The 25603-nt window shown below is 24.4% G+C and overlaps 5 protein-coding genes across 6 annotated transcripts; 3 read left to right on the forward strand and 2 right to left on the reverse strand.

Annotated features, from left to right (window-relative positions):
• Positions 1–1277: 1277 nt before the first annotated feature.
• On the reverse strand, positions 1278–2697 carry OCT59_011197 (uncharacterized protein). The gene is made up of 4 exons (XM_025314472.2): positions 2464–2697; positions 2120–2372; positions 1775–1900; positions 1278–1609 (listed from the first exon to the last, which is right to left on the reverse strand). The coding sequence occupies exons 2-4, from the start codon at positions 2339–2341 to the stop codon at positions 1373–1375; spliced, it is 585 nt and encodes a 194-aa protein (XP_025185088.2). The 5' UTR covers positions 2342–2372; positions 2464–2697; the 3' UTR covers positions 1278–1372.
• Positions 2698–7978: 5281 nt separating this feature from the next.
• Positions 7979–9539, reverse strand: OCT59_011198 (uncharacterized protein; the record flags this gene model as incomplete). 2 transcript variants are annotated; one of them, XM_066136349.1, is made up of 10 exons in its annotated part: positions 7979–8005; positions 8105–8111; positions 8254–8287; positions 8361–8416; positions 8486–8515; positions 8589–8625; positions 8724–8747; positions 8825–8860; positions 8930–8946; positions 9454–9539. In XM_066136349.1, the coding sequence occupies 10 exons, from the start codon at positions 9537–9539 to the stop codon at positions 7979–7981; spliced, it is 354 nt and encodes a 117-aa protein (XP_066000977.1). The 2 variants fall into 2 exon arrangements, with proteins under 2 accessions (XP_066000977.1, XP_066000976.1); XM_066136348.1 differs by lacking the exons at positions 8724–8747; positions 9454–9539 and having other exon boundaries at positions 8821–8860; positions 8930–8968.
• Positions 9540–9695: 156 nt separating this feature from the next.
• OCT59_011199 (uncharacterized protein) lies at positions 9696–11100 on the forward strand. Its single transcript, XM_025314473.2, has 5 exons — positions 9696–9822; positions 9883–10118; positions 10201–10334; positions 10407–10619; positions 10689–11100. The coding sequence occupies exons 1-5, from the start codon at positions 9725–9727 to the stop codon at positions 10941–10943; spliced, it is 936 nt and encodes a 311-aa protein (XP_025185089.1). The 5' UTR covers positions 9696–9724; the 3' UTR covers positions 10944–11100.
• A 119-nt stretch (positions 11101–11219) lies between these two features.
• On the forward strand, positions 11220–11483 carry OCT59_011200 (uncharacterized protein; the record flags this gene model as incomplete). The annotated part of the gene is made up of 1 exon (XM_066136350.1): positions 11220–11483. The coding sequence occupies one exon, from the start codon at positions 11220–11222 to the stop codon at positions 11481–11483; it is 264 nt and encodes an 87-aa protein (XP_066000978.1).
• An 11288-nt stretch (positions 11484–22771) lies between these two features.
• On the forward strand, positions 22772–25265 carry OCT59_011201 (uncharacterized protein). Its single transcript, XM_025314474.2, has one exon. The coding sequence runs from the start codon at positions 22966–22968 to the stop codon at positions 24187–24189; it is 1224 nt and encodes a 407-aa protein (XP_025185090.1). The 5' UTR covers positions 22772–22965; the 3' UTR covers positions 24190–25265.
• The last annotated feature ends 338 nt before the right edge of the window (positions 25266–25603 follow it).

Genomic DNA, 25603 nt, shown 5'->3' on the forward strand with positions numbered 1-25603 from the left:
TGCCGGGAATTTTTTTCAGGTGACCAGATTCCGTTCTTTCTAATTGATTATTACACATAGTAATGTAAAATTTATTTATAAATGAAAAGGTTTTCTACAGTAGACTTATCCAAATATCTTTTAGAAATAACTCATATATGCTTTTTGCTTTAGCTATGCCACATCTCACGAGTGGGACAGTGAGTGAGAAAGTCCAATTCAATGCGCGAAGTGTGAGAAATCCAAAAATTTTTGTGTGCGCTTTACATTTAATATGATATGTACAGTACTGTAATTCCGCACATTGCTTATTTTCCGCGCATTTTCGCACATTGCGCACATAGATTTAATTGTGATAAGCGGATAAGGCATTTAAATTAAAATAACGTTTTGTTGATTATTTTTGTAACATAATAAAGTTTTTACAATTTTAAAGCTCTTCTTTTTTTAAAATTATAGATATTGTGGCTTAGTCATCATTAGAAACATAAAATCACCTAAAATCATGTGACATTGCGCACACAATGAACTGTTACCAATAGTCGATAAAATCATTATAAATAATAATAATATTCATTGTAATTTACTTTTTAGATCAATTTGAATTTAAAATTTTTATTGAAAATCTTACTCACTTTGTCGAATTTCAATCATTCATATGTTAAAAATTCACGATACACGCGTGATGTATGGGCTAAAAAATATTCCATGCTCAAGAAGAATAATGATAAATACCTGTTTACCCCTTAATTCTTATTCCTTAATTGTATTAAATAAAAATTAAAAATTGTTATATTGATTAGATTCCAGAATTTTTTTTTTAGTTCCTTGAAAAGGAAAGATAATGAAATCAATCTAAAAAAACTTGGGCGTAATTTTAGGCGAAAAAGATTTATTTAACAAAATAATTAAAATATATTATATTAGGAGAAAAAAGTAAATAAATAAATAAAATAATAAATACAATAGAATCGAAAAGTGGTTTTTACTTGCGGAAAAAAGAAATTACAAGGAATATGCGTGAAATCACCAAGATAATAATTATTACACAATGTAGGGTTAAGGGTAAAAAAAAAATATTTATGAATATGTGATATACAAGTCTAAAACAACATAAAAAATGAATTAAATAAATTGTCCAATGATGAACTGATAAATAATCATGAAATGAGTGGCAATAAAGAAATACTAATAAATGCAATGTATCCCAAACAAAATATATATCTATGCGGATCTGAATGCGTCAAAAAAATGGTGATGCAATTTTGGCCATTAATTGTTCATGTTCAAATCTATGTATGAAATGTTTAACTATAATATTATTTATAACACGTGAAAATATATGTATATATCAAATCCTGAAGTATAAAATCTTACGAAAGCCTTTATTTCATCACAAGCAAACACATTTGCTTCTTTTATCCTTATTTTCTCTCTCCTTGTTAGAATCCTTGCGACTTTTTATTTTCCTCATTAATTCATTGTATACTTCATCAACATTCTTTCGTGTTTTTGCAGAAGTTTCATAATAATCGCAACCCCATTCACGAGCTCTATTTTTAGCTTCCTCTTCCGGAACCTTCCGAATTTTGGCTAAATCGGCTTTATTACCGACAAGAATAAAGGGTATCTAGAAATGTTTTATAAAAATTAGTTCTTTTCAGGAAAAAAAGCAATTCAAAATACATAATATGATATATAAAAAAAAATTTTACTTATAATTAAAAAAATAGAATAAAATAAAATAAAAAGTTTAAATAAAATGGGTCGAATTTCATACATTATTATTACTTACGCTATCATCATCAAGTACTCGTGAAATTTGATCTCTGAAATCTTGCGTATGTACAAATGATTCATACTCGCAAATTGAAAAAACACATAAAAAGCCTTCGCCAGACCGATAATAATTATCACGAATCTTTCATTATAAAATAACAAATCGTCAAGGAAATATAATTATAAATTAATTTCAATAATATAAGATTGAATTCAAAAAAATTGATGTGATTATTATTCATTCCTATCATAATCGAAATAATAATAAAATGTCTCTTGTCTAAATAACTAAACTTGTACCGAATTTCAAATTTTTTTTTTTTTTACATTTTATAAATCCCTATAATGCTAAAAAGGATACGGCAGCATATTCTTCCTGTCCAGCAGTGTCTAGAATGTCAATCTGACATTCTTGTCCATCTAACGTTACTTTCTTACGATATGAGTCTGCTTTTGTTGGGTCATATTCTTCAACAAAGTCGCCATACATATATTGCAAAGTCAAAGCAGATTTGCCTACACCACCCGAACCGACCATGATGACTTTATGAAGTGGAAGATCTTGTTTTCCTTTTTTAGCCATTATAAATTGTTTAAAGAAAAATCGCAAGAAGCTAAAAAAAAAGTGGAAGGAAGAAAATTACTTTTAAATGGCCGTGTGAAAGTGTTATATGGAAAAAGATAAAGAGAAGGGGAAATTTTAACTTAGAGACAAAAGGAGTTACGGTCGGAGTAAAAGGTTAATAACGTCGAAAAAAAAGGGAAAAGAGGAAAAAAATTAAATAACCCCAATATATCCGTTTTTATGCGAGTGACAACGAACTAGTTTGGATAGGAACAACAAAAAGCTATTTTTAAAAAAAGGAGGGAGAAAGGTTAGTTGCAAGAAAAGGCATATACAAGGTAGCTCATACAGATAATAGGCATAAACGAAAATGCAACTCTTTGTGGTTGATACAAAAAGAATATTAAGATCACAAATTGGTCAAGGGTGGGTCCGATTGGAAACTGATGTAATTTGTGTAGTTCAAGCATAAATTTGGATGAAATGTGGGGGAACAACCTTTCAATATTTGAGCTTATCACTAGTTTGGAAAAAAAAAAGCATAAATGCAACTTGGCGAATTGGCGAATTGGCGTACAAAATTTCCTGCTTCTTTGGGCAAGACTCATAGCTCAATTCATTATTTTAATGATAAGAGAAAATTTAGTAAGAAAAGTACAAATCGTGTTTGTTTGGTTATGTTGCGCCCGCAGCCCGCGTGGGCACATAACTTGCCCTCAAAGAACCTTAAAACTCGTTTTTTTTTCAGCATTTTTAACAAAAACGTACTATCTCATATATTGTGTAATTTGTGCCATTATTTGTCACTGCAATTATTTAGAATCACATGATTTTTAGAATTAATCTAATATCTTGTAACAAAATGAATTAATTATATATTAGTATTAATATAAAGTAAAAAAATCAATAAATATTCTGTATAACAGTTCTTATTAGCTTATTATACTGTTCAAGTAAAAATGAATATATAAACAAAATTTTGCAAATAATAAAATACTCCATAAATAATATATTATTAAATCTAATTTTTTATATTCATATAAATAAAAAATTCAACTAAAATCATACAAGATATTAGAAAAAAAGTAACTGTTAAGATCATTATAGATAAGGTTGAACTATGATGCAATTCTTATAACTATAATTTGCATCATATAAAATATAATATTAAATTCTGGTTACACTAAAATTAACTTTTAATCTGATGATTGATCTAATGAGCTATCAGATAAGTTATACATAATAAACATGCTTTTGATTCTATATATATGAATATATTTCAATATGTTTAGTCAGTTCTTTCTTTGTCAATAATCTGAAGGTTTAAATATAATAAATATAAACAATAGTACAATATATAAATACTTTGAACAAATGGCTACTACAAATTAAAATATTTGGAAGTTCTTAGATAAATGTAAAAAGAAATATTTTAAATAAAAAATTGAACTTCATTACCTTTTCTTTGAAAATATTATTAAACAGAAAAATTAAATATAACTATATAAGATATAATAAAGCCTAATTAAAATCCTGCTTACTTATAAAATAAGTTATCTTTAGGCTTAAAGTAAAAATCAAATAAAAAATTCTTTACAAATTCTATTATAAAAGAAAATTTTATGTTATATTATTATAATTTTTTTCTTTTTAACTAATTAACTAATAGAATTTAAGAAAAAAGTAAAGTAAAAATCATTAATAAAAGGCCAATTTTCTATAATAATCCAACCTTTATTATAAATAAGTAGGGTTTATCTAACTCTTATTATATTGGTATAAAAAGGCAAATATAATAATTTTAGTATAAAGTAATATAATAAAGGATCTGTAAAACTTCTATTATTCAAATTTATCAATATAAGGTATAAAATAAACTGCAAATTTTTTTATATTAAATCTGTAAGGTAATTTAATGCTAATACTACTACTAGTACTGCTAATATATCAAATAAATTGCTTAATATTAAGTTTACAAGGTAATTAATAGATTTTTATTTATTAGATATTATTAATTTTTTACATTTTTTTCTCTTAAGAAACCTGATTATAAAGAAGCAAAAAAATAAAAAAGAGAAAAAAAAAGTAAATTCAAAGAAATTAATAAGCTTTCAATTCACTTTTATCAACTAAAATTTTAGTAATATTATTAAGAAAAAGAAAATTAAAAAAATAAAAAAAAATAATGAAGGGTAAATTCTTAAATCATAATTGTTTTATAGCTTTTTAGTTTTTTATTAATTTTTTTTTCTTCACAATATTTATAATAAATAAATAATTGAAATTAAAACTATACAAAAAATCAAATAATTTGTTTAAAGTTTGATAATATATTTTTCACTAATATGCATTTAAATTGTAATTTACTGTATTTCAATTCTTAAAAAATTCAATAAAAAAAGTACTTAAAAAATTAAAATTATTTGTTTTTTTACTTAATATAGATACCAGTAATATAAAGATATATAACAATTGAAAAATATATAGATTTTTCAGTTATAAGTTTTTAATCATAATTTTATAATTATTATAGTCATATTAAATTATATATATATATATATAATAGTATAATAGCACAACTAATAAAAAATGAACTGTTAATATGCAGTTAAATATTATAAGAAACTGTATTTCTTATTAATTTTATTCTATTAAAATAATTAACAATTTTTTATAGTAAAAAAAGTTCTAAATAAATTTTATTTTGATTGGAATTTAGTACAAATATATTATATAAACTGACTGATAGTAAATCTGTAAAGAAATAAAAATAAAATTAGTATTAATGAGAATATTAGCCCTACTTATAAAAATTATTATAAGAAAAGTATTACTGATTTTGTAAATATTATAAATATTATTTAATCACAATCATATATTAGTTTTCAAATAAAATTCATAAAAGAAAATAGGTATAATTCACTTTTTTCAGATATTAAGAATATTATACATGTTGCCAAAACTTGGCAATTTTGGCATATATAATTTCAGAATTCAATTTTTGACCAATCATTTTGAAACAAAACTCTGGTCAAAAATTGAAAACTGAGCTAAAATTTTCTGGCCAGCATTATTGAATTTCAGCCCACATTACAAGTTTGTATAACATTTGTGTAACACATAAAATTCCATTATAAGAGCAAAATTTTCTTATATAATATTCTTACCTGATGGCTAAACTTTTATTTGAAGTCATGCAGAACATAATTCTGGCTGGCATTACAATTAGCCAGAATTACAAAAACTTTCAAACTCTTAAGAGTTCCCATTAAAAAAAAATTATATTTCAGACCACATAATAAAAATTTCATCCAGATTTTCATATTTTGACCATAATTTCAAATTTCAACTTGATTTTTGAGATTTCAGATCCAATAAGTTTTGAACTTTCAAATTCAGTCATAATTTCAGAAAGTTGTGACAATATATATAAAAATATATTAAAGTTTATATTGATTTTTTTTTTTAAATCGCAAATATTAGTTATATTTTTGCTCAGTACCCAAAATTTAATTTAATTTTTTTTACTAAATATGTAAATAATCAAAATAAAAATCTGGTTTTATATTTTAATACAAATCAATAGTAATTTATATGATATGTAAATATAGTTTTATAAAATTTATTAAAAATATATATAGAAAATATTTAAAGTAAAAATAAATTATATGACAATAAAAAAAAATTTTTTCTAAATAAAACCTTTTACTATATATATACAATCTTTTAAATATATATGTTAAATATATTTTAATCTGTTTTGCAAGGTTTATTTAAAATATAAAATGAAGTTTTGATACCATTTCAATTTATTTGACTTTTTATTTTTTATTTATTTATTTTTAAATATGATTGGTAAAAATCTTTTATTTATGTAAAGTTAAAAACAGTATTTAAAATCTACTTTTTCTAAAAAAATAAACTCGTAGAATAAGCTAAGATATATTTATTTTTCTAATTTTCAAGTTTATTAATTTTAATTTATAAAAAATTAGTCTATTTATATTATATTGAATTATATAATTTATTTCTGCTTTAAATAATTTCCATATATACTAATATTTATATAAAATAGTCAACTATTTATTTATCTATTTATATAAAAGGCTAAATTTTAACTTTATTAATAAAATATAAGTTAAAAAAACAATAATATTATTATCATAACAGTTTTATATAATAAATTTCTAATTCATTAAGTAAATAATTTTTCTTTATCTGGTTTTTAATTAATTTTTCTCTTTATTTTATAACTGAAATATTTTGTAAAATTTTTTAAATTAAATAGCTGATCTAAGCTAAAATGCTAAATAGCTATTTAATAAATATTTACAAGTTTTCAAAAATAATATAGAGAATATATAAATTGTTTATATTAATGAATAAATATGTCAAATTAAATCTTATAGTGGTTTTAAAAGCAAAAAAAGGTTAATATATCTTTTATCTTTTTGAATCTTTTATATTTAACTATCTATAATTATTTTTCTTGCAATGAAAATAAGAAAAACATTTAAAATTACTTATATAATATGGCTATAATATTTAATTAAATAATATATAAAATTGCATTATAATATATTATATATAAATAAATACATATTAAAATAATAAAACAGAAAGTTATTTGCAAAATACATTATATTATAAAAGTAAATATTTCAATTTACAAAGATATTTAAAAATAATTAATATAGGCCTTTATAATACCAAATATATCTTAAGATAATTAAATTTTTTTTTCATAATTCTTTTTTAAGTTGATTTTGTACTTATCATTTACTGATTTACTATAATATTTTACATTAATAAATATGGTATTTCATATTTTTAGTACATTTTGATTGTATAAATAAATAATTATTAGTATATTTATCTGAAAGAATACATTTTTTCTTGTTGTCTAATAATTTCTTATGCATTATCTAAAGTTAAGTTTTTTGACATTTTGCAAAGGATTTTTAATATTTCAAATATCTTCTAGACTATTAAGAGATAATTAGAAATTAATAGTCATATTAAATCCTACTTTTGTAATTTTATTTTTCATAAAATTTTTTTTAATAAATTATTATTTAATGAAAAAATGATTTTAAAATTTGTTACTATATATAAAAATAAATTTGGATATTATAAGTAAAATAAAGTTTAAGTTGTGAACTTTAAAAATTATTGGTCAACTTTTTTAAATAATTAGTAAGGAATTTGAAACTGATTAATTGTTAATTGTTACTATAAGCTATTGATTGAGTATAGAGGTAATGCACTGTATGATATTTTTTTATAGGGCTAATTTATGATGGCTATTACTTAATTTAAATTGATTCACAATCATATAAAATTTAGACATGCCAATGACTGGTATGCCAAATTAACTGAATTACGACAGATAAGATTCATTTCAACTTATACAAAAAATATAAAAAGCCTTTTTATATTTTTTTGGGTGTGGATCCTTATGGATTATTATTTTTATTATGTTTATTATTTATTATTTCCCATATATTATTACATATCCTTAGCTAACTAATCAAGAATATTAAATAAAAATGGGTTTATTAATAAAATACTAAGACCCATCTAATTATATTAATTTTTAAAAAGTTACAAAAATTATGTAATGATATGTAAAATATTATCCTCTTGAAGAAATATTCAGAGATTCGGTTTACATTTTTTACACTTATACCAAACATTTTTTTAAAAAAAAGAACAAATTGTTAGTAAAGTTCATTATAATAAAAAAAACAATAAAAATAAAAAAAAAAATTTTTTACTTACCGTTATCCTATACCCAGAGAGACTCAAAAAAACTCCATAACTTGAAAAATGTGTGAGGCTTCGCATTTCATTTAATCTAAAAAATAAAAAATAAACAGTTAGAATGTTCATTAATATAAAAAAAATTTAAACCATTTTCTTTTACTTACCAGCATTTCACATGACTACATCTATAGAAAAAACCTGTTAAAAAAACGAACGGTTAATAATGGTCGTCAAATTAAATAAAAAACCAAATAATTTTATTTTTACTTACCGGTATTCACCACACTTCTATTTACATCTTCATGTCTAGAGACTTGAAAAAAATACCTAAAAAAGAAGAAAACAAACAATTAGAAATCATTAAGTAAAAAAAAACTTTTAGCTTTTTTTACTTACCATGGTTCCATATCTAGACTTAAAAAATTCCTAAAAAAAAAAGAAAAAAAAATGAACAGTTAGTATTGTTTGTTAATAAAAAAAATTTCTTTGTTTTACTTGCCAAAATTCACGTTCAAGTACCCAAAAAAAAAGGACGTCTAAAAAAAAGAAAATGAAATGAAATGTTAGTTAACGTTTCGTTAAAATAAAAAAAAAATAGTAAAAATGTCGTGTGCCATAAAAATCTGAAAGGAACCTAAAAAGAAAAAGACCTGACCATCTAAAAAAAAGAGAAAGAAATGAACCATTGGAAACCATTCGTTAAAAAATGGAAGAAATAAATAAAAAAAAACTTACCAGAATATCGCCTCCAAAGAATTCTGAAAGAGTCGTCTAAAAAAAACAAAGAAAATATTAAACATATTAAATATATAAATATATAAAAAAAGCTATAAATCTTACCAGAATCTGACCGCCGACTAAAAAAAAATAGCGAAACATTATTCAATGTTTCGTTATGGATTTTATAGAGAGGGAAGGAAAACAAGGACGAGAAAGTAACAAAAAAAGGATCAGCTATTAAGATTATATCACATGATATATGTGATACATAGCCGATAATCAATTCAATGATCCATTAATTTTATTTAAAAAACTTTTGGATTTCTTAAAGATTTTTTTTAGGAATCTTTAAGGACCCAGTAATTTATAGAATTCTTAAGGATCTTTATAATTCATTTAAGGATTTTTAAGGATTCTATAAATTTCCAGATCCTTAAGGATTCTGTGATAATTTATTAAGGATCCATAGCCTAAAAAATTTACTGATGCAAAGAAACTGGACATCAAGCCTATCACCTACAAAACCAAATCCAATCCCGAGTTAATTATCAAATCTGTCTTAGAGCATGAAATAATTTTAGGAGAATTGATAATTATAATTTTGCATTAGCTCAGCCGTGGGATTATGGATAATATTGTCTTACTTGCAAGCAATAAAATTCAAGTTTGAAATTTCGCAACTTGTTTCTTCACTTATCACCTGATATGTAATAATACGGTAGATCAACATTAAATATTTAGGGCAGTGACAATATCCATTTGTTATAAGTCTTAACGCCACCCACCCCCTTACATACACTATATATATATTTTTAAGAATATTACGTAATAGAATGTCCTTGCCCTTAGAACAATTAATTTAATCAGTATTTGTTAATCAACAAATATAATCTTTTTCTCTTCTTTTTTTTCAAAATGTTTCACGTAAATAGGCCAGGACCCTTTCTGGAAAGGTTAAAAACTTCAATTATACCAAATCGGATTCATGTTCCAAGTCAAATAGACGAAGAAAGGTAGGTAGTTATTACACAGATAATTTCAAGATATCCAATATTGACGTGTAATAAATGTAGCTTGCCCTTACGAATTGGTACAAACGTATCAATAAAGAAATTCAACAAGTTTCTTGAGTATAAAGCACCTCGCGGATACAAATACCAACACGACGATAACGGCAATGTGTTTATCGTCGACATGTCTAATACAGAACATGCAAGAGTCGCTTTTACTTTAGGCATTTGTTTTAATGCTTTCAATGGTCCAGGCATTCCAGCGCCTAATCGTCCAATAGTAATTTCAACCGATACACGTAAAAGAACCATTCCTCCCATCAATTTGTTCTTTGGTAGTAATCACTTTTAACATTTACACCCTTTTAAATCCTTTTTTAGTTCATCCTAGTCCCGTTGTAAGCATACTGAGAAGAAGGAGGAAAATGGCCCCTGACCTCGCAATAGCTCCAAATGAACCTTACGTCCCAAAACCTACTGTTCCCTATCCGGGCCCTCCTCCGAGCGACAATAATGTATGTATTTTGAATTTAATGCATTAGCATATTTATTTTAGAATGTGATTTCCTTAATGTCATTATCTCTAGGGTAACTCGCATGCAAGGATAATAGTTGAGTTAGGCAATCATCAATCGGTCCGCGACTGGATAGCCAAATGTCAATTGTGGTTGCAGGTGGTTTACGTCCGCTACGTGTTTGCAATCAAATTGCATAAACCAAATAATGCGAGAGATGCCCAAGGTCGAAAATATAGAGCGATGACAGCAAGGCTCTGGACGCAAGGAGCAGGTTATCGAGAGGTAAGCTTATTTGCTATCTGTAATTAGTGTTAACCCTAATCCTCACCATTTCTTAAAATGTATTTCCAGTGGGATTTTGGATCAATTCCAAGAGGGGGCCGTATCCAACGAAACAGACCTATTCCCACCACTGGATGTATCGGTCCGGGACTCCCCGCTTTTGTAGTAAACATTCCAGTTAATGAGATTTTCTTTAATCCGCCAACAATCCCACCTCCTGCTGGATACATTCCTATTGCGCCAGTTGGAATTAATCCTGGTGCTAATTTTACTATTGATCTTTACTACATTCAACAAGAGGTCTTAATGTCGCAAAGGAATTGATTTCTTAGATAATATAGCTTCGTACCTCACAAAAGTATTTTATTTATAAAAAAAATGTTGCAATTAATAATTTTATTTTTTTTAAAAAAAAAAATACAGGCGATTTTTTTTTTAGCAATAAACACTTCTAAAAGTTATTAACGACGATTATAAAAAACATAATAGATCATAATATAATAAGAATTAATAATATATCTGTTGCTAAAGCAAACCCAAAACTCTAATTGTTACTTGGTTGATTCAAACCAACTTTTCACTTGTATAAAATTATCAAATATGTCATATAACCTTGAATTATCGAAAAAATGCATCAATGAGCATGAGGCTGAGAAAGCCAAGCTCTCAAGGCAGGTTGCAGAAGAGAGACCAAGCACGAAGCTGAGAATGCCAAACTCAGGAGTAGAATCAAGGTTGTTGCAGAATGCTAGGCGTGATGAGCTAAAATCTAAAAGTCAGAAATCGATCGGCCTGAAATGCGCCGGAAAAATTCTTGCGAAGCGCCTCTGTCTAAGATTTGCACATTATTTTCTAAGATTTTGATTTGCGTTTATTTTTGCTGTCATATCCCGGCCATGATAGTAGCTGTTGCAAGAATACTGATTATGCTACTTTTACAAGAGTTCGTGCTTAGTAAGATTTTGATCTGATTGTCAGCATCTAGGGTTAATAGAACAAGTGGATTCAAAAGATGAATTAGAAGATCAGTTGTGCCTATTATCATAACAATAAATAATATTCAGTATGGATATTTTTTCCGGTAATCATTATTTCGCATATGGAATTTGGGGATGTGTTGTTAATCCTTGGTCATTTTTATTGATTTGCGAGGGAATGATGTTCACTAAAGTGAACCCGGATTAACGGAATGACGAAATGCAGTGCGTAAAAAATCTGGGGAATGTTAAATTTACAAGTAATATAAAACAGGCCAAATCAAACATATGCAACCGGGGGAAATGAAGTATAGATACATAACAAGTCTTATATACAAGTACACCAGTTTTACATGAACCTCTTGTATTGAAAGAAATTAGGATCAAATTTTCATTTTTTGCATACGTTAAAATGAAGAAATTTTTTTACAATAAAAAAATTTTTTTTTCTTACCATGGTATTCGTGGTATTATTTTTGATGCTCCAAATAAAAATACGAAAAAAATTTAGAATAATAAATTTTTTTTTTAATGTTTGTGGCCACGATAACTTGGAGTCTCGGATACTCAACGCAACATAATAAAAACTAATCTTGCTTCTGGTATTTAATATCCCGGAGATGAACCCATGTATTTTATGTAAAAAAAGATAATTGGATCTGGGCCTACCTATATCAATTATTTAATAGAATGTGTTGACTGAATTTTAAATTTAAAAAAAACAATTAAATTATTATTTTTTTATAACCAATATGAAATAATAAAATAGAAACCATATTTGTAAAAAGAAATCAATTTAAAATACCTAATAGAAACCATAATGATAACTGTATTTTATAACTAAATGATTAAAATGAAGTTACCATTAGCAATTAACTATATAGAGTGATACTTAAAGTTTAGGTTTCTGCAAATTATTGGAAGCATTGCATTGCATTCATTCTGTTTTGGTTTTTTTAATTTATAGTAATAAATTAATGTTTTGGTTTTTTTTTAAATTATAGTAATAAATTGAATTGTCTTTCTTTTTTTAACTGTAAAAAAAACGAATACTGTAATTGATATAATTGAGTTTGAAAAAAAAAGTCGCCAAATATTGTGTAAGTGACAATTATTGATTCTATTCTATTTGTCTATTCTGTTTGTCTAGTTCATATCTTATCGTCTAGTACTGCTTAAAGTACTCCACTACGATCCTGATAGTACTAGATATGAGACTTTAAATTTGATTTAAAATAACTATTTTAAAAATATTCTGATTTTTAAATCTAAATATATTTTATTGGGGGGTATTCATAAAAGGGAATACTATAGTCTATAGGCAGTTGTATTAGTTTAATAAGAGTGATATTGTCTTAGGATCTCTGTCATCCCCAGCTGTAAAATTGTCTTAGGATCTATGCCATCCCCAGCTGTAAACCTTTGTTAGAGTATCATGGCAACATTTCTATTGAATTAAACGCTTTAGCCATATTTTGTAGAGTGATCCATAATACTTGACTTCAATGATATTGTTATTGATATAGATAGGAAGACTCTCCTGCAAAGTTGGATCATTGTGCATCTTACACATAGTAAGTAAGATTATATATATATGAATAATGAATTTGTTTTTGTGAATTTGAACCGGAGAGCCAATAAATTAAAAAAAATCAGCGGAGGCGCATTAAATGTAAACCCACGTGATCACGTGTATTCATTAAGACGAACTCCATACTAAATAAACGTTATAAACGTTTTTTTTTTTAAATGATATTAGTAATAGTAATTAGTAATATTAAAAAGATTTTACTTAACAGTTAATATATAATCGGAAAGTGATATCAAATACCCATGTTTTATTATGGGATTATACCAAAACAAAAAAAAAATTTTTTTTTTTTACAGTACCTTTTTTTTTCTTTTCACCGAGTTGAATTTTTTTTCAAAAAGAGTAATTTATTTACATTATCCAAAACCAAAAAAATTTTTTTTTCACGCTCTTTTTAACTTATCCAAATTAGTGACAAACATCTATATTTGGTATCTAAAAAATGGAGTATATAAACATTAGATATTAAAATCTGTAATTTTCATGAATCATTTTGATTTAACATATTGTTGTTAAAATTGACAGCCTGGATTGAAGTGCATTAAGTATTGTTTCGGATTCACAAAAAAAGATACTGAATTACTGATATATATATATATAATATTATATATTACATTATTATTATATATATATATATTAATTATACTTCTCTTTATGATAAACTGAAATGGAAATCCATATTTTTATTACCGTTATTACCGTTACAAAACAAGTTTATTTTGATGCAAGTTTCAAATAATTCATGATATTGTTCCTATTTTTTTCATTCGTACAAAATGATAAGCAGCATAAATTAATTTATTAATAAATAATAGTGAAATTTCAAAGTATTTTATATAAGAAAAATTACATTCTTTCTTTTTAATCACGCACGCACGAAAAAAAAAAAATGTCAAAATTTTAAGGTTGACATGTATGACATGCATGAATAAGTGGGAGTAACACGAATATACTTTAAAAATTAATCTGGCCTAAATTAAGTTGACAATAATAATTATCTTTTATTACCAAATTACCTTTTGATTTGTCCCCCTGGTGAATGATATCAAAAAGTATATTTAATATTATTAAATGTTTATTTTTTTTTACGATCTCTATTAGAAGATTTAATGTATAAATATAGGTTATAAATTGATAAGCCAACATATTTAAATATCAGGGAATCCAAATAAATCAAACAACGAAAAAAAAAAAAATAAGTGATTGAAATTCTTTCTCCTCGTGAGAGAATTGAGAGAATGAACCAACAAAGACAAATGAAACTTGTTTAAAAAGTTGTTCTAAATTTTTTTTTTTTTGTTTATTAAACAAATTGAGAAAAGAAAAGAAATTTACAAGTTAAAAGAAAAAAAAAATTATTTATAACAAGGATTGGGGAAAAGATTTGTTTGTACCGGAGATATCCTATTTTATTCAGCCCTGATTAACTTAATTACAGTAAATTACATTGAATTAAATAGGAGATTGAATGATATGATCTAAATGTGATCATGAAAAAAAAAATATAAAGTTATTATAGAAATTCATTAAAGAAATATATAATTTAATCATTTGTCAATCATTTAAGTAATTCGAACAAAAAGGCGTATTTATTTACACTGATAATAATAATTACACAAATATTTATATATTTATATAATTATTTGAACTATTTGAACTCACAAAAAAATTTTTACTAAATAGGTAAGGCATTTCGAACAATATGATCTATTGTTAATTTTTGACAACGGAACATTTTTTTTTAATTTTTTTTTTTTTTTTTTTTGGGAAAAAGTGGGGTAATTAAAAGGTCACTTATTGAAAGCTGCGTGCGTAATACAAAATTTCTTTTTTTGAAAGAAATGAATGAAGAACTCAGAGAAAAAACATAAATATAAATATTTTTTTTTTTAAAAAAAATAATTTAGTAAAATGGGTCACGACTTTAATTAAATTATGTCATTACATTTTCTTTTTTCTTTTAGGTAATGTTATATATTTTTATTTTTGTGGGGTTCTAAATAATTAAATAATTGTTTATTATTTATGGGAGACTTACAGTTTCATGGTTCGTGCAGTCTTTATAGTTCTCTTTAAGTATGCATTAATGTGAATGCGAATTATAAAAAATAATACAGTGTATATAGTGTGTAGTGTATATAGTGTGTAATGTATATAGTGTGTAATGTATATAGTGTAGTGTTCGCTATATACACTATATGCTAAATGCTATACACTATATGCTATATGCTATATGCTATATGTACTATATGTCAAATTTTATATGTCAAATTTTAATAGAGATAGTCTAGCTTATAAAGATACGTGTTCGAATTATACACTTTATATTCACCTATTCATAGAATCGAGGAACATGTGCTCGTGATTGACTACGTGATACTTATTTGTAAATAAACCATTTTGCCAAAAATTGCCAATTAATACTATTTAATATTCAATATTTTCCAAATAATGGTCATTATTCAAAAAGGAGAAATTTTAACCATTTTAACCATTTTAACTGATTATGTAAAATTAAAAAAAAAAGCGTGGCCCCTTATTATAATAGAATTAACAACAATATAAAATCAAAATTTGGTAATTAATTAATGAAAAGAACAATATAATGAATTATGAATAAAATGCAAAGCATAATTATGTGTATATATTTATATATATATATATATATATTTTTATTTTATTTTATTTTTTTTTGTTTGTTTGTTATGTTTGTTATTCACCTATTCACACTTCTCGCATTTTGTATTTTCTTTGTGTATCAACTTTATATAATAGCTTTTACCTTTTACCGCAGCATATAATTTTTGATTGGTTGAAATAATTATTCGTAATTAACAATGGTCTAAGCCACTAGTAAAAATTCATCATATATACATGCACAACATAAAACGTAATTACGTAATGTAATAAATGACTCTTCGTGATTCATTTATCCCCAGTTTATATGTTTATATTCAAAAAGTGATAATTTCATTTAAAAGTTCTAAGCTTCTTTTGTTAACCAAAATTAGGATTCTCCCACTCCAACCCTGAGTTATTGTATCGAATAATTATTACTTAACATTGCATTTCTTATATCCGTGTTTCACAAAAAAAAGTTGTACCGTATACGTGTTTAAAACGGAACGATCAAAAATGAATGTAATTATTAAAAAAAGAAAAGTACGCGTTTTTATTTATTTATTTTTATTTTTTATTTTTATTTTTTTTTATTTTTGACATGATTCTTATTGAAATGCAATAAAATATTAAATGCATTTTTGTTGTTTACCGAATTACCGAAACCTTCTTTTTTTGTTATAATATTAAAAATGAGATATATATATATATAATTTCTTTAATCCTTTTCCCACTCCTTCTCCTTGTTCACCTTATTTAATTTCTTTTTACATTATTTCCTAAAAAGTTCAAAACACCAATAAAATTACGACATCATAAACGATTATTAATGATTAATTATCAAAGCAATTATTGAAATAGTAATGTTTTACAAAAAAAGGATTTTTTGATGAACCGGTTATGATTGAATCTGATGATGCAAATAAAAAATAGAAAAAAGGTTTTTTATATAAAAGTTATATAAGAGAAATTCAATTATGTTATTTAACGCCATAAATTATTAACGCATTGCAGTTAAAGTTCATAAAGGAGAACATGTTCCGCCGCGTGTAAATTATCATTGCAGCTTTTTTTTAAAAAGAAACTTTAATCGTGTCTTTTCTTTTCTTTGTTTGATAAGAAACTTACACGTATTGTTCTCTATTTCTCTTTATACTTAACCAGTTTAATCAAAAGAACATTGAATTATTATGTCATTGAAAAATATTTTCATATATAGTTAAGGGTTCATTGAAAACAAACGCCCTTTCATAGTGATATATTTTAATCTTTACTTGATCCGTTTAATTAAAAAATAAATTACTTTATTTATATATATATAATTATATAATTATATAATTATATAACTGTTTTTTTTTCTTTCAATTCCTTTTTAATATGAATTAGAGAGAGAACAATATTTTCTTTTAAAATCATTTTCAACTTTATAAAATCCTATTGTTTTATAATATATATATATATATATATATATTCAATTGAAGTCAACTTTATCAAGTTAAATAAAAAAAAAAGGTCTTTCGAAAGAAATAAATGGAAAAAAAAGGACAAAGGGAAAAAATTAATCTATTGTTATTAATGAAGGAAATAATTTTTTGGGGATTTTAAGAAGGAAAGTATCCATATTTAAATTAAATAACTTAAAAAAAGATAAATTTGGTAATTTAAAAAAATGCGTATAATATATAATATAATATGTATATATATATATATATGTATATAATAATAATGAATACGACATACATTACATATATGTGATCACCCTTACCTGTAATAATAATTAAAACATAAGGGAGATTTTCTAAGATATTATTCCCTAATTATAAATATAAATATAATTATATTTTTTTATATATTTTGATATATTAAATGTGTAACAATAAACCCCACAATTAATAATAGTGAATCATAAATCTAATTGTTTTCTTAAGTATCAAAAGAAGGTAAAAAAAATGGACTATCATATAACAGGTTCTTTTTTTCTTTATTATTGGTAAATAGGAATCTTTTAGGAAATTTTTTAATTTTATACTAGTGTTCCTTTTTACCGGTCTCAAATAAAATTCTATTAGAGATAAGCTCCGAAGCCTTGTGTGACAATGAAGCCCGAACCAATTGAGATAAGTAATATAATGAGAGTTTATAAAAATCATTGTTTTATTGTTTGTGGCTGATTAAATGGGTTCAATGATTTGAATAGAATTTTTTATTGGGGGTACAACATTTTTACCAGGGATTTAATCAAGTTTTGTACTCAAATTAGAAACAAATTTTGCCGTATGTTACCATATGTTCAACAATGGAATTACTTATGGCGTATTAAATGCGTATGAGCCACTAACTTAGCCAACCGGCCGTAAAATGAATAAAAAATTGGGAATGATCTCATCTTGCATAAATACTAAACCGATTTTGGACATGTCCATTGTTTTGATTCTTGTTCCTTTAATAAACTCTTGATTCACTCATTAGGAAAATTTGTTATTAAAGTTATAACCACACGAAATTTATCTTTATTGTGAAGGTAATATCTCGTGAAATTTATGTGGAGTAAAAAAAAGGAGGGAATGTCTTTATTATGAATAAGATTGTTTATTATATCTTATTATGAATAAGAAATCTTTTTTAAAATACCAATTTTGGAAATAACAATTTCACAAGCCATCCTTTTAAACCACACCCATTGTATTGTAAAAGTAAAAAAGTTAAAAAAAGTGTAAAGTGTAAACCACACACACATGAATGCCACACATCAACCACGCCACATTGTATTGTAAACCACAATCATTGTAAACCACATTCATTGTTTGTTATTTTTTTTTTGAACATAATGAAAATTTTATTCAATGTGTCTTTTAATGTAATTAAAGGGAAAGGAATTAATAATAAGATAAGATTAATAAGATTAATAAGATTTTTTTAAATGAAAAAAATTTTTTTTTAAGAGATTTTTAATAAGATTTCTTTTGGATAATTTATAATTTATAATAAAAAAGTTTATCCTATGTTTGTCCTTATTAAACATTTTTAACCATTTGGAACTATTTGGACCTTATTAAGCATTTTAACCATTTGACATTTGACCTTTACTTTATCACACATTCATATCATGATAAATTCATGTGAATTTTTAAACCATTAAAATATTGGATATGATATTCCGATATTACCATATTATCATGAAATTTCGTATTATATAATGTATAACGTTACTCATGTGAAATCGAGCAAGATTTCCGGTTTCATACGATATTACATAATAATAAAAGGGGTGTGAAGGTCTAGACTGATTGACCAATTGGACGGATTTGACGGATTCCACATTTTTCCACGTGATGTTAAATTAATTATTTGGCGTCATATTTTAAAAAAAATTAAAATTGCATAACGTGGATAAAAATGTAAAACAAACTTGATTTTTAAAATTCTTAAACAATCATAGTTTAATATATATGACAAAACTATGCATGTAATCAATCCTCTTACAGATCACAAAAAAAAAAAAAAAATAAGAAATTTGAAACGCCGAGCAGATAACGGAAGGTTTAAATATCTCCGAGTTTTATAATGATTGTTCCATTTCTTATGGAATTTTTTTTAATAACGTAAAAAACCTTTATTAATGTTACAATAATAATAATAATTTTTTTTTGGAAAAACTTTAGTAAATTTTTTTTTACCTTATAATGTAAATAGAATAAAACCAAAAAAAGAATGATTATAAAGAAAACTATGGAATATCCTGAGTTAAAAGCCGAATTAAATCGTTTCATAAACTTTAATCATTATTTAAAACTATAAAGGACTTAAAAAAAAACAAAGATGAAACTAAACCTTCATAATATTAAAAAAAAAAACGTTTAATAATTTTTTTTGTTAACCATATATTGATTTATTATTATTTATTTTTATTTTTTTTATTTTTTTCTTTTAAAATAAAAAAGTTTTGACGTTTAATAATAATAATAATATGATATAATATAAACCGGTAAATATTTATTGTGATACAATTTTTCAAAAAAAGAAGAAATTCATCAAATCAACAAAATGTCAAAATAATTCTTATTGCTTTTTATTACAATGTTGTGCATATATTTAGTAAGCCTGCATGTTGTAATATTGTAACATTATATTCTTTTTATCAGTTAAAAAAAAAACTTTAAAAAAAAAAAAAAAATTACGAATTCAATGCATACTTACATCATGTTAATCAAAAGAATAGGATTTGATAGGAAGAATAATAGTAACAAAGGTAATTCAAAGAACAAACGTAATTCAGAACAACGTAATTCAGAACAAACAGTAATTCAGGGTTTAAAAAAATGTTATATATGGAGGGGGGAATATGTATGCATAATAATGGCTCAGAGAATATAAAAAAGGAGAAGATCTTCGATAAAGTTAACGTTGTGTGATATTTGATTTCAAAGATTAGTTTAGTTTTTAAGATATTTCCCACTGTTTATCATTTTATTATAAAGTTTTTATTGATAATGGAAATTTTGATTAGTGGGGGTTCATTAACAAAGAAAAAATATTATAATTATTTGGGGATTATCATCATGTGAACAAAAAAAAAAAAAAAAAATGTGGCTGTCAATGTACATTTTACAGTATTACACCTTATCCTCGCAAGTTAATCTCTACCATATCTGATAAATATTATCATAAGATCAAAACAATTTCAATTGGGAAATTTGGGAATATATTTTCCGAAAATTCAAATGAATATTTTTTTTTTTTTTCTTTAAAAAGATAAGAGAATGAAAATGATGAAATGGCGTGAAAATATATATATAAAAAAAAAAATTTATTTATTTATTTATTTACTTTTTCCTACCATATGGGCATGAGTGAAAAACATTTTCGGGATAAGGTGATAAGGTTTTTTTTTTTAAAAAAAAAAAATAGCATGAGAAGAAATTGATTTTTTTTTTTTTTATAAAAATGAAAGATTTCTTTTTTGTAAGCTTATCAATTTCACTTATCGGTTCCAAATGTATATCAAATGTTTATGTGTATATATATAAAATGCGTGATCATGCCCATGCATAGTTGAAATACGCCCACGCTGTTTTTTAAAGCAATGGCATTTGATTTTCAATTAAAAAATTAAATTACCTAATTTTTTTTTTTTTTTTTGTATATTTTAATGAAAAATAATATAAAAATAAAATTTTTTTGATTAAAAAAAGATAAATTTAAAAACATTTCGCATAATCAAATAATAAAAATGACTAAAATTAAAATTACTTTTTTCATTATTTACAATAACTTTTTTTTCATTTAAACATATAAATTACATATACATATATATATACATATACATATATATATACATATATATATATATATATTTTTAACATATTTTTAACATATTTTTAACATATTTACACATAAATGAGATCTCTCATTCGGAACTTACGGAGTACGAAGTAAAACGAATATCCAATCAAAATAATCTACATTAAAATGCATGAAAAAAAAAATTTATCAGTATAAAGGAAACTATTTTAGGATTCTATTGAATATACCATTTTCGAAATTCAAAAAATTCTAATCCCCGAACTAAACGTAAAAATGTATAGTAATTGTAATAATTGTACGAATTTGTACGACATCTTGTGATAGAATTCATCTAATCGTAAAAAAATGAGTCAATTTTTGTTATCACAATTAATAAGAGAGTATATTAGAGTACGCTAGGGTATACTAGGGTATACTAGAGTATACTAGAGTTTATGAGGTTTGAGTTTATGGAAAAATTTCGTTCATATGACCAACTGACAAACTCAGCCAAAAAATTCTCTCTGTCCAATTTACCTAGTATAGCGCAGTCACAAGGAACGCAGAAGTCGCAGAAAGTCGCAGTAAATATTTACATTATATATACATTTATATACCATAAATTCAGTTCTTTTATACAAGGGTAAAAATCTCAGCCACAGATATTATTCTTTGATTGGTTGGATCAAAATATATCAAATATAAATATTTCGTTTTTAAGAGATCAAAATATGGCCTATATGGCCTGATATTCTAAATACCTTATGATAACTTATGATACTTTATTAAAAAGAAAAACTTTTTGTTTTTTTTTTGTGAGATGATCTAATGCATTTTAAACATTCAAATAAATTAATTAACAATGAAATGTAATACCAAAGATGCCACGAGAATAATTAAATAATGAAAAAAATGTATTAATTATGAATATGATGAATTTAGTAAAAAAAAAATTTAAAAATTTTTTTTTTAAAAAAAAACTCTTTTTTAAAAAAAAAGATACGTTTAATACGTTTTCTTTTTATGGATTGAATTATTTTGATAAAAGAACGTAGATTGAAGGTTAATTATAAATAGTTTCATAATTTTTTCATATATATATATACACAATTTTATATTAAATTAGAATGAATGGTAAAATGGTAAATAAAAAAAAAATTATTAACATTTTTCAAAAAAAAAAAACAATAATAATAATAATTAAATTCAGGAAAACTTTTTTTTGAAAATGTAACCTTTCATTCTATTTAAAGTTAACAAAAAAAAAAAAAAAAGTGTTTTAAAAATAAATAAATAAATAAATAAATAAAAAGCAAATAAAGCAAATAAATATAATATAAATACATCATATATTTTTTTTTTGATGTTTTTGACAGAACAGAAAAAAAGTGACAACTCAAACCCCGGTTAATAATTTACTGCGGGATTTTTGTGCTATATAGTATTGTGTATAAAAAAAAATTTTTTTTTTTTATTTTATTTATTTATTTATTTATATTGTTACTTTATTTACTATTTATCTATTTATCCAAAATACAAATATATATTTATACTTGTTATTCTAAAATAATATAAATTATTTTGAACTGGTATTTTAGCCGATATATATTAGTAATAATAAAGTAAATAAATAATATAAAATTTTTATATATATATAACCATCAAATTCTTTCAAATTTTTTTTTCAATCTGAACAAAAAAAAAATTTTTTTTTAAGAAAAAAAAAAACTTTAATTTATTTTATACTTTCATCGGAAAAAAAAAAATAATAAATTTTTTTTTTTAAAAAAAAAACCCACCTTTTTATTTATTATCATTACCATTTATCCTCTCATATTCCCTACGAAGAAAGAAATTTATCACCCTTTTTTTCCAAATGTCAGCGGCTATTCTTCGACCAAATAGCGAAACACAATATTATTCTCCTGCAAATTATTCTAGACAAATGCAAATGTTGCACCAACAACAACAACAACAACAGCAACATCAACAACAACAGCATCATAATCATCATCAATCAAATTTCTTACAATCGAACAATTGTAAAACTGAATCTTTACCCCTATCTTTACCTGACCAACAACAACAACAATCTTCCATGTTAAAGAATAATAACAATACAAGTCAAATTAACAATAATACTTCCGCACCTCATTTTGAATATGTTTCATATGATAGAGTTCAAGATCTATATGAACAAAGAAAAGGTCATTTTTATTTCATTCCTGAAGGTTTTGAACCCGTCTTGGTTCCCAATGATTCAAAAGCTCAGGCTGTAACAAATTTATTGGAAACCTCCAAACCTGTCTCTACCGCTCCTAATGTTTCAAGAATGTTACCTGATACTGATGTTCGTTTACCATCTTATGCCTTACCTTGTGGTGTCGCTGGACCTGCAAAGAAGGATGTTGCTCCTAATGGTAAAATTCCTAAAGTTAAGAAACCTCCTAGACCTCCGAATGCTTTCATACTTTATCGAAGAGCGAAACAACCAACTATTGTCGCTCAACATCAAGGAATTACAAATAATGAGGTTTCTAAAGAAATTGGAAAGATGTGGCACGAAGAACCGATGGAAGTTCGTCTTAAATTTCAAAAAATGGCCGAAGCTGCTAAAGAGGAACACATGAAAAAATACCCAGAATATAGGTATCGTCCAAGAAGACCACAAGAAAGGAAACGTCGCGTTCAAACACGTGAAGCTTCAAACAGAAGATCTTCGGCCCCAACTTTACCTCATCGTGTATCATCATCATCCGTTGTAGAAAATCCTGATTACATATCATCAAGACGTGTATCATCAATATCTAGTGATGGAGAAAATAGAAGTCCTATTCAAAATCAACAACAAATTTATTACGCTAATTCCGAAGCACCATCAGATTCTACTTATGGTGGAATGATTGATAATCAAACAATGCCACCACAATTCACTTCTTACATGCAACCATCAATTAATGATTTCTCAGTATTTGAGGCTCAACCTCAGGATATGTCGGAAGACGGAGTTGATTTTGATTATGATTATAACGATTATAATCCACAAATGATAAATTACGCAGGGCATTATCCTCATCATCAATACGTACAAAAATATTGAATTATTAATTAATTCGTTTATATTACGTCTTGTTACCCTATTGCTACCCTCTTGGCTTGCGCCCTTCGGCGTAACCTGTCTAGACTCTAGAATATTCGTTTATTTTACGCCAAATTCTAGATCGTATTGAAAGATTCAAAAATTTCTCAGTATTTCAAATATATTTCAGTAGTCGATGTTCAAAAAAAAAATTCGTTTTTTTTTTATTTTTAGTTTATTAATGTATGTCTTCGTCGAGACATGCATTTTTTTTGAATTCAAATTTTATTTTTATTTTATTCTTTTTTTTTTTTCGTTATTAATACTTCGTTTTTTTTTTTAAATACTACTTATCAAGTAGTTTTAAATCATTTTAAGGTGAAGTTTTGAATTATTCCTTTAACTGTTAATATAATTTTTTATTTTTATTCTAAATTTGGCTTACAAATTATAATTTTTTTTTTTCTCAAAAATACACAGATCTTTTTCAGATCAAAATTTTATCAACTATACTTTTTAAGTTTTATAACACAAAAGATTTTTTTATGACATGATTTCATATTTCTTTTTCCCCTTTAAAACTTACGCTTTTTTTTTCTTTAAATGAACCACACTAAAAAAAAAAACTAAAAAAAAAAACATAGTATTATAACTTTTTTTATATATATATTACTAATTATAATAAATATACAGACAAATATATGCTATAAGGACTTTACAATACATTCATACATATATATATATATATATAAAAAAAAAAAAGGACATTCGAATCTTATATATAGCTTTTTACATTTTTATTATTGTGAATAACATTTTTAGCATTTTTTTTAATTCGAATAGACATGTATATTTTTCTTCAAAGTTACTTTCTTCTTCTTGTTTACATATATTTTTCCCCCTTTTTTCTTTTATATATATAGTACATAAAACCCCCTTTTTTTCTTCAAGCATTACATTCTTTTTTTTTAAAAAAAAATGTACAGATGTTTTTTATACATTATAAAAAAAAAGAGATATATTTTTAGTGACGTGGTGAAAAAAAAAATAAAAAATAAAAAAAATAAAAAAATTAAATAAAAATTATAAATATTTTTAAAATAAATAAAAATCATGCTGCGCATTTTATACTTTATAACTTTATCAAGTATTATTATTATTATAAATTACATAAATTATATAAATTTAATCTAAGTTTTTTATTAAGTATTGACTTTTCCGCCGAGTATCTAATTCGGTAAAGACCGAATTTTTGCTCCGATTAAATTTCAGCCACTGAGTCGTTATGAATGATTATGACTGAGGTAAAATTGACGGTTTTCCCGCCTATTCTAGAAAATTTCTTTTTTTTATTTGTCATTTATTTGTCATACTAATAAAAACTAAAACTTTAAAAAAGATAAAATTTTAAAATATGATGCAATGACATTATAAT

This window comes from Rhizophagus irregularis, chromosome 19 (genome assembly GCF_026210795.1).
Source record: "Rhizophagus irregularis chromosome 19, complete sequence".
Taxonomy (NCBI): domain Eukaryota; kingdom Fungi; phylum Glomeromycota; class Glomeromycetes; order Glomerales; family Glomeraceae; genus Rhizophagus; species Rhizophagus irregularis.

Coding starts and splice junctions, on each gene's coding strand:
- OCT59_011199 (XM_025314473.2), top strand. CDS start 9,725: ATGTTTCACGTAAATAGGCCAGGACCCTTTCTGGAAAGGTTAAAAACT. Junction 9,823..9,882: donor AGTCAAATAGACGAAGAAAG/GTAGGTAGTTAT, acceptor TAATAAATGTAG/CTTGCCCTTACGAATTGGTA. Junction 10,620..10,688: donor AAGGAGCAGGTTATCGAGAG/GTAAGCTTATTT, acceptor ATGTATTTCCAG/TGGGATTTTGGATCAATTCC.
- OCT59_011201 (XM_025314474.2), top strand. CDS start 22,966: ATGTCAGCGGCTATTCTTCGACCAAATAGCGAAACACAATATTATTCT.
- OCT59_011197 (XM_025314472.2), bottom strand. CDS start 2,341: ATGGCTAAAAAAGGAAAACAAGATCTTCCACTTCATAAAGTCATCATG. Junction 1,901..2,119: donor GACAGGAAGAATATGCTGCC/GTATCCTTTTTA, acceptor TTATAATGAAAG/ATTCGTGATAATTATTATCG. Junction 1,610..1,774: donor GAGTACTTGATGATGATAGC/GTAAGTAATAAT, acceptor AAACATTTCTAG/ATACCCTTTATTCTTGTCGG.